This window comes from Tupaia chinensis, unplaced genomic scaffold, assembly GCF_000334495.1.
Source record: "Tupaia chinensis unplaced genomic scaffold, TupChi_1.0 Scaffold000089_1, whole genome shotgun sequence".
Classification (NCBI taxonomy): domain Eukaryota; kingdom Metazoa; phylum Chordata; class Mammalia; order Scandentia; family Tupaiidae; genus Tupaia; species Tupaia belangeri.
The window spans coordinates 233,818-243,733 of record NW_006159551.1 but is presented as its reverse complement, the minus strand read 5'-3'; the positions used below and the strand labels follow the sequence as shown (position 1 = coordinate 243,733).

The following is a 9,916-nucleotide window of genomic DNA, read 5'->3' as shown; positions in this document are numbered from 1 at the left end:
CCTGCTGAAGACCCTTAACAAAGGAACAGTAAAGGCCCATAGGCCTACACTTCCTCTATGTAAAAAATAACAAAAATAAAAAATATATCATGGCTAAAGGGAAGCAAATCAGCTTGAGTACCATGGTGTTGACTCACATTGAGGGGACAGACCAGGCCATTACCTCGACTGTCCACCCATCTCTGACAGGTCTAAGCCCCGGAGAGCAGGAAGAGGCACAGTAACAACAGGGCCTAACATTTACCCTGAAAGTGAACTGCCCTTGTGGGTAAGCCATTAGTCTGCCCGAGGCCATGGTTTCCTAAACCATATAATCAAGAGAGTTAGATACAGCACCGAGGCCTAAGATGTCTGAGAGTCTCCAATTTTATAACACTCTTTGATTCACTAAAAAATGTTATTGATATGCCACACTGATCAAAATAGTAGGTACATATATATGTATGTATGTATGTATTTTGAAATGTGAGAGTGTACACTACAGACATAAAGAGAGTGAGAAAGCACCCCTCAGTCGGGTCAGACCATGCCATGTTCTTTCTTTTTTAATTCTCCATTCCATCAGGATCCTGCAGTTGTGCTCATCTGTGTCTGGTAGGTTTTTTGTTTTTTGTTTTTTGTTTTTTTTTTGGTTTATTTTATTTTATTTATTTATTTTTAAGAATTTTTGCCTTAGGGTACATATACTCATGGGAGAGAGAGCCAGAGAGAGATAAAGTGAGAAATCACTCCCTATGTGGGATGGCCACATCATAAACCCTTCTCTTCCAATCTCCTCTCAGGATTTTGGTCATGTACATACATAACACCCAGTGTGATTTTCAAGCCACTAGGTTCATGACTCAAACTGTGGTTGGCCATGTGGGCATCCAGTGCCTTAACTATCATATCACCTGCTGGCCCGTGTCTGTTGGGTTTTGTTTTTTTTTTTGGAGAGGTTTTCGCTATAGGGCGCATGCACTCGCCAGACAGACAGACAGAAAGCGAGAAATCACCCCCCAGGGGGGATGGCCACGCCACAATCCCTTCTCCTCCATTCTCCTCTTGGGATCTTGGGCACACATGCACACATGCCCAACATGAGTTTTAAGCCACCGGATCCGGGACTCGAACCGTGGTCAACTACATGGGAGTCCAGCGACATAGCCATTATGCTAGCTGCTGGTCCCTGTGTCTGGTGTATTGTTGTTGTTGTTGTTGTTTTTGAGAGAGATTTTTGCTATAGGATGGATGTGCTCACTGGAGAGATGGACAGACAGAAAGTGAGAAATCACGTCCCCCCCCGCCCCCGGGGCATGGGAATGCTGCAATCCCTTTTAATTTGCTAGAGGATACTCACACTTGAGAGAGGAAGAGAAGAAGAGAGAATGTGTGCACTCCCTGTGGGGGATGATTATGCTGCAATCCCATCTCTATTTTCTCCTCTTGCAATTTTGGGCACACATTTACATGTGCCTGGTGTGCTTTTCAAGCTGCTGGGTCTGGGACTCAAACTGGAGAGTCTGCCACTTGGAGTCCAGTTGCCTTAACCTCCACACCAGCTGCTGACCCTACATTTCATCTTAAGATGTCCCAAGTGTCATTCACAAGGTAGGAAGAAATGAGACTTGAGAAAGAATGAAAAAAACCACAAAGCCTGTTTGTGCCATGAACTGGAACAGAGACGGTGTGACTGCTTTCCTTACGTCTGCATGGGATGCCAGGTGCATGTGTTCATACATGTGTGTACACACACACACACACACCCCTCCTCTCCTTAGTTCCCCAAAGCCTTACCCTGCAGATGTCTACAAGGAAATTCTCGAACAATTTCCACATGTGATTGCTGGTGTAGATCTCCTTCATTTCCACCTCAGTATCCACATAGCAGTGATTCAGGAAGTTAATATATGCGATTTTAACCTGGAAGAGAGAAACAAGATTTTTCTGAAAAACTGAGCTGGTACATATGGAATTGCTTTGCTGCTTCATCTTTGTGAGGATGGACTGAGATCCTCATTCCATTTTCCCCTGTCTGCTTTCATTTCTATCATTATTTTTTGATATTCAATATTTCCAATTATAAAGTTCAAAATTCTAAAGGACTGGGAAGAAAATATTTTCATGACCGTGAGGTAAAGAATTATTCAAAAACTCTGACCACAGATAAGGAACAAATATGACTACATAAAAATAATTTCTGTTCATGGAAAAGCACTCTGAAAAGGGTGAAATGGTGGGACCAGCAGGTGGTGTGGTGGTTAAGGCGCTAGACACTCCCACAGGGCCAACTGTGGCTCATGTCCCGGACCTGGTGGCTTGCTTTCTCACTTTCCCTCTCTCCCTGTGTCACTCTGGTCAAATTTTAAAAAATGAATAAATGAAATTAAATAAATTATTCTTTAAAAAAAGGTGAAATGGTATGGGTTAGAGGAAGAAGCACTGCATATAACAACAAGGAATGCCTACAGATCTGTGCGTACAAGGTGGATGCCTTGAGAGAAAAAAAAAGACAACAAATGTGATCAAATATTTTCCTAAAGGAATATAAAATGTCAAAAAAAAATAAAAAGAAAAACCACACATGGAAAGGATTTCAGCTTCATTTAGTAATTAAGGAAAAATTAAAACCATCATGATAAATAAAAACATGTATCCACACACAAAAATACTTCTACAGAAACATGCATAGCAAGATTATTCACAATAGTCAAAAAGTGGAAATCAAAATGTCCATCAACTGACGGATGAACAGAAAACATGATATTCCTATGTAATGAAATGTTACTTGGCAATATAAAAAAAGGAAATGCTGAAACACGTTCAATCCTGCATGAACACTGAAAAAAAGGATGCTAAGTCAAAGAATCCAGTCACAAAACACTACAAATTGTATGGTTCTATTTCTACCGAATGGCCAAGATACGCAAATGCATAAACCCAGCAAGATCAGTGATTGCCTAGAGCTACAGATATGGGAAAGAAATGAGGAGCGACTACTAACAGGCGTGGGGCTTCTTTCGGGGATTTTAAAAATATTCTGTAGCGTGGTTAGTCGGTGGCATGGTGGTTAAGGCACTGGATTCCACATGGCTGACCATGGTTCAAATCCCAGACCTGGTGACTTACAAATCACAAGAAACAGATAAACAAATAAATAAACGTTTTAAAAATTATTTTATAGTTAGATTGTGATGGTGATTGCACAACTCTTTGAATATATTAAAACCCACTGGATTGTGTACTTTAAGTGGGTACACTGTAGAGCATGCAACTACCTCCATGCAGTTTCTAAACATTGAAACAAAACAAACCACGATGAGATATCCCTATAGAAACATAGAATTAAAAAAAAAAAAACAGTAAAGGGTCTGATAATACCAAGGGTGGTAGGACAGTAGAGCACCGAGACCTCTGGAGAGGAGAGATGGCAACCAGAATAACAATGCTAGAAACAGCTGGACATTACCAAGTGGAATTTTTTAAAAAAAGCACTCCCTATAAGCCAGCACTTCTGAGTATATGTCAGAGAGAGAAGTGTGCACATGTGGACCAGAACACATACAATGACCTTAACAGCCAATAGTCAGAACCACTCAAACTGAGCATCAACGGAAAAACAGGAAATCACAATGTGGCGCCAGGTAGAAATGAAAAGCTCTAAAACAAGGGAGATGATATAGCCACATACATCTGGATGGGTGATCCTTAACGGAAGACTGATCAAAAGAAGACACAGCATGATACATAAAGAAGGTTCAAAACTTGACAAAATAAGTTATACTATTTAGGGATATATACAGAAAGACAACTGGGGGACTTTGTAAAAATCAGCTCATGGGGTCAGGATGTGGCACAGTGGTGGACGAAGATGGAAAAGTTGTTGGTTCATGCCTTGGGACCTCCCGGAGCATGCTGGATGCATGTGTCTGTGATCTGGGCCAGATGAGTCTGAGGATGGATCATGGTGTGAAGACTCTGCTTGGGATGCCTGTCTCTGTCTCTTTTTCATAACAGAAATAAACTTAATCAAAAGGTCACTCATGATTACCTTTAGGAGTGCTTTGAGGGAAAATGAGTGCAGGGTAAGGACATGGGGGAATTTTGGGTTTATTTCTTGGCCTTTGTGGGATTACAAAGCTGTTCTCTTTACAATCATGCTGGTCCCATACAACAAAAATTTATATTCTTCTCTGTCCTTTTTATGTACATAAAATGGTAAAAAACAACTAATACTGTACTTCCCTCATCTCTAATACTAGTGATAATACTCTACTTGTCTTACCCATAGTAAGAGAACTATAAATTGAAACAATGTTGAAATACCATTTCCATCTATCAGATCCATGAAAATTCAGAAAGTCTGGTAGCATATTCTATAGGCAAGGCTGTGAGAAAAAAGCAAGCTCATCATTCTTTTCTTACTCTCATTATCTCATTATAAATTATCTCATTATATTGGGTTGTCGGAAAAGTCATGATGCACTTTTGCACGGAAAAACATCATGACTTTTCCGATGATCCAACAGTCCAACATGCATAGAGAATAATTGCAGTATATATGTACAACAGAATTTTATGCAGGTGGCATGGTGTTTAAGGGTGCTAGACTCCCACTTGGCTGACCGTGGTATGAGTCTCGGACCTTGTGGCTTGCTTTCTCACTTACACTCTCTCTCTCTGGTCAAATTAAAATAAGTAAATAAAGTTAAATAAGTAAATAAAGTTAAATAAAACACACACACACACACACACACACACACAAACTGTGAAGACATAAAGACAAACAGGCACACTATAAATTATTTTCTATGGGGTGGGCAAAAGGAGTAGATTAGGAGACTTTTCATAGCCTTTGATTTTTTAACTTCTCAAAATCCACTAACTTGTTAATAAATCTTAAAACATAATGATATAAATATTTGGTATATATTACATATGCTATAATCCTATGTATATTTAGCTTATACTATAAGCTAATAAATACTTTAAAACATATAAGGAAAAATTATATGTTGTATTATCTATTTTGTTGTTGTTGTTACTAGCCAACATATACAATTTTTTAAAGAGAGAGCCTGAAAGAGTCAACTTCAAAACTTAACAGATACTCATTACTGGATGGTGGAATTATAGATTTTTACTTTCTTATCGATTATACATAGTCCCTACATTTTTATAATGGTCATTTATTATTTCTGCAATAAGAGTTTTCATTTTTTTAAAACTATATTAGCCAATGTATAATTAAATATCTAAAGAAATAAAAATAACAAATTCATTGGGAGAACCGTCTCTTATATTCAGCCCTGTATTTGCTTTTCTGTATTAAGAGTTTTCATTTTAAGGAATCAATTTACAAACTAAGCCTCGGATTCATATGAACTGTACATCCTTCCCTCCTTTTTTTTTTTTTTTTTAAGAGAGATTTTTGCTATAGGGTGTATGAACTCACCAGAGAGACAGAGACAAAAAGTGAGAAATCACCCCACAAAGGGGATGACCACACCACAACCCCTTCTCCTCTATTCCTCTCTTGGAATTTTGGTCACTCACACATACATGCCCAGCATGAGTTTTAAGACACCAGGTCTAGAACTTGAACCGTGATTGACTATGTGGGAGTTCAGCAATGTAACCATTACGCCATCTGCTAATCTCCATACGAACTGTATTTAAATCCATTCTTCATCTCATTTCTAGGAAGTTCTTTCAAATCACATTCTCTTTGCTAAGCAGACTGAATTAGACCCAGAGAGCTGAAGTTTTTTTCTTACTCTTCTTTAGGAGATGGAAGGAAAGACTAACTTTCTCTGTATTCTTTTTTTTTTTAACTTAATTTTATTTATTCATTCATTTATTTTAATTTGATCAGAGAGAGAATGAGAGTGAGAGAAAGAGAGGAAAAGTGAGAAAGCAAGTCACCAGGTTCGGGTCTTGAACCAGGGTCAGCCATGTGGAAGTGTCTAGCACCCCAACCACCAGCTAGCTGGCCTTTCTCCATATTCTTATCACACAAAATCAACATTCAAGAAAATACTGAGCTGAAGCCCCACTATACAATGAGCTGCAGGTCTCCAAACTGTGGGGCTCACCTGGGCCACCATGACATCTCCCACCAGACCCTGCCCCTATGTGCCACTTAGAGAGAGACGAGATGGGCATGTCCAATGCCTGGCTCACCCACCTCAGGGATGCAGTCCTCGTGGGTGACCACGCGGACAATGTCATCCAGAGGGAGCAGGGAGTTGCATTTGATCTCTGTGTAGACGTTCTTGCCCTCTGTGCACACGGCCAGGAGCTCCACCAAGTGGATGTGGTACATGAGAGGGCTGTTCTCGTCCATACGGTCCCGCTCTGACCGCATCATCTGAATCAGGGTCTGGAAAGAGGCTCTGTCGTTGTAGAACACAAGGACGTCCTCTCCGGAATTGACCAGCTACAAAAAGCACAGGTTTCTTTAATTATGAGTTTAAATGGGGCAGCCTTAAAAAATCTATTTACAGAGATAGAGACATGTTCTGTTAGCATATACCTTCCAAAAAAGTCTCTCCTGTGTTACTAAACTCACTTCAAGCCCATGCATGACATGACTGAACTACAGCTCTTCAGCATCATAATTTTAATCCACAGATAAATTTTAATCCACAGATAAATACCACAGAACTATCAGGCGGAGAGTGTACCAGTGTTTTCCTACCAGGTGATAAATTTTAATCCACAGAAAAATACCACAGAACTATCAGGTGGAGAGTGTGTGTACCAGTGTTTTCCTACCAAGTAGAAATCCAAGCTCACTCTTGTATTTTCAAACCTAATAATCAGGCCATTATTAGAAGCAGCAAAAAGGTACTACTATTTAAAATGTTTCCTTTTTTTTTTCAATGCTTTACCAAGTATCTCCCTTAGTGTTTCATCCACTGTCTTATCTCTTCAATCACAAATTACCTACTTCTAATAAGACATGCCTCCATTTCAACACCTATCCAAGAGTCAAGGTATTCTTATTCATAACTTCTCTCCAACGAGATAGCTTTTCATGAATCTATTTAAGAATCCATTAATCTCAGCAGCACATGAAATGCCAAATATCCAAAAAGGGCTGACACAAAAGTCAAAATAAGTCCTCCAGAGGATAGTCGTTATGCATGATCAACTTTAATAAGCTCTAATTATGTGACAGACACCAAGATAAATTCTTTAGATGGACCACCTAACCTCATTGTGACTCAATTTTTTCATCTATAAAGATAAATACAATAGCACATAGTGATGTTATGAACATTATATAAACTAGTATATACAAATTACGTAGAACAGTGCCTGGAGTATGGTAGATTTCCAAAAAAGGTGGGCTGTTACTGTCATCATGGCCTCATTTAACCCCCATGCCAACTATTTTGAGCGGATACTGCTATACTGTCATTTAAACAGAAGTACCCACTCCTCTTGGTTTGAGAAACCAAGAAACACATCCCAAATCACACGGCCAGGAAAGAGGGACAGCCCACCTCTGTGGGACCCAGGTCTAGGCAACTCTCTTAATCATGCAACCCTACCTCCCACTGGAATCGTGGGAGACAGGATTATAAATCCAGTGCTGGGAAGATTTAGTTGAGATTTCATGTCTTAAAAAGTTAGAAGGAGTAAACATGTGTGGAAGCCGGTCGTGTGTGGCTCAGTGAGCCTTTCTGACCAGAGACATCCATAGAATGTAACTTCCAGAACAGAACCAAATGAGACTGTCCACTGACTACACAGACCAACTCCTCTGCGTGAAGCACCAAGCAAACATTTTTCAACCTAATTAATTAAAGAGAAAGTCATGATCCACAAGAAGGGAAGTTGTTCTGGCTCCCTGGGTCCTAACCACATTTAATCTAACTTCACTCTATTCGGGTTCATCATCTAGTTCTGTTACCCACCCTCTCCCCCCACCCCCGCCACAAGAAAAATCCAAGCCAAACTTCCTTAGATTAATAGATTTACTGCTATGAAAATTTGGATCAGACTCACCTATATCTATAGCCTCAACTCACAAACACAAAATTACACACTCTCTCTCTCTCACGTTCTGCTCACTGCCCACACTGCAGGCTCCTGAAGAGGGTGCCCACTCATACAGGTGAGATGAAACAATATTCATGTTTCTATAGAACACCAGAGAAAGGTGTATAGAAATATGTAACTGTCACCTCTGCCATGACCATGTCTTGGCATTTCTTAATAAATTTCCCTTCTGCCTTGACGATTGTCTGCAAGAACTTTATGTATTGGACATTTCGACCGTGGGTCTCTATGCAGTGAACGAAGTGTTGAACGACTCTTTCATTGATCTCACTGCAAAGCTGGAAGTTGTTCATGAAGATGTGCTGCATTGTCACTGCCTCCAGGATCTGGCACACAAAAGAGGAACAAGAACACGGGGAAATGGTCAAAAGGAGACCGGAACAAATTAAAAAGTGAGAAAAAGGAGACCCCACTCAAAACTCCCATAGAGAAGCATTTCAACTCATAATAGTGTCTTTTTCCATCCTCATTTCTGTACTATCTTGTTTTCATGAACTTTTTATATGCATATGATAAACACACAGAAAAGTAAACCAATCATTAGAAATCAGCTAAACGAATTACAAAAGAAACATCAAGCAGACAGATCAAGAAAAAAAAAAAGAGAGACCTTCTTTATCTCCTGCTCCAAAAGTGAACTACTATTTTGACTTCTATAACCACAAGTTAATTTTGCCTATTCCTGAACCTCGTATACTCTTCTTCACAGAGACATATGCCCCATTGCAAGAATATATGACAAAGTATTTGTGTATTCTATTGTTGATGGTCATCTGGGGGAATACCTTTTTTTTTTTTTTTTTTTCCTGGAGAGGTTTTCGCTATAAGGCGCATGCGCTTGCCAGGAAGACAGAGATAGACAGAGACACAGAAAGCGAGAAATCACCCCCTGGGGAGATGGCCACACCACAATCCCTTCTCCTCCATTCTCCTCTTGGGATCTTGGGCACACACGCACACATGCCTGGCATGAGTTTAAGCCACCAGGTCCAGGACTTGAACCGTGGTTGACTACATGGGAGTTCAGCAACGTAGCCAGCCATTACACTATCTGTTGGTCCCGTAATACCTATTTTACTGGTAAGTAGTGACACTACTTAAATGACGAATAGTACTGTTCTGAACATTCTTGTACATGTCTCTGGTAAACTTAAACATTTTCGTTGGGTGTATGCCTAAGAGCAGAATCATTAAGTCACAGAGTATAAATATGTTTGTCTTTAGAAAATACTGCTAACCAGTTTCTGAAAAATGTTAACAATTTACATTCTTCATTACAGCTGTTCTATATCCCTGTCAAAACTCCTATAGACAGTATTCTTCATATTAGTCACATTGTATCGTGCATATATAATTTCTTTTGCATTGAGAAGACTAATCGTGTTGAGTACCTTGTCAAATATACTGGCCCTTTGGAAGTCCTCTACTACAGAGTATCTATTCAAATTTTCTGCCTCCTAAAAAGCGAGTTGGGGTCAGTCAGTGATGTGGTGAAGATAGCTAGATCTCACTTGGACGACTGTACAGTTCAAGTCCTGACAAAGAAGTGTGAAAAATACACTGGGTGCATGTGCATGCATGCCTAAAATTCTGAAAGAAGAACCGAGGAGAAGGGACTGCAGCACAGCCCTCCTTCCTGGGAAGTGCTTTCTCACTTTTTTTTCCCCCCCTATCTCTCTGGTGAGTATACATGCACTATAGCAAATTAAAAAAAGAAAACAAAAAAAGTGGGTTGTCTATCTTTTCCCTGACAGACTTTGAGTTTGTTTTTCTATATATGAATTCTTTCACTCTCTTAGCTTTCCTGTGGATTTTTTAAAAAACATTTTATTTAGCTTCCTTTCTTTCTTTTCATTTGACCACAGAG

General features: G+C 39.6%; 1 protein-coding gene across 11 annotated transcripts in view; it reads right to left on the bottom strand.

Moving 5' to 3' along the window:
• The window catches only part of ITPR1 (inositol 1,4,5-trisphosphate receptor type 1), a 404,888-nt gene that overhangs the window by 178,907 nt on the left and 216,065 nt on the right, over nt 1–9,916 (bottom strand). For all 11 annotated transcript variants that reach the window (XM_014585765.2, XM_027769774.1, XM_014585767.2 and 8 more), the window contains 3 exons: nt 8,175–8,375; nt 6,167–6,418; nt 1,777–1,902 (listed from right to left, as the gene is read on the bottom strand). In XM_014585765.2, the coding sequence (XP_014441251.1) occupies nt 1,777–1,902; nt 6,167–6,418; nt 8,175–8,375 (579 nt within the window). The remainder of the gene's footprint in view (nt 1–1,776; nt 1,903–6,166; nt 6,419–8,174; nt 8,376–9,916) is intronic.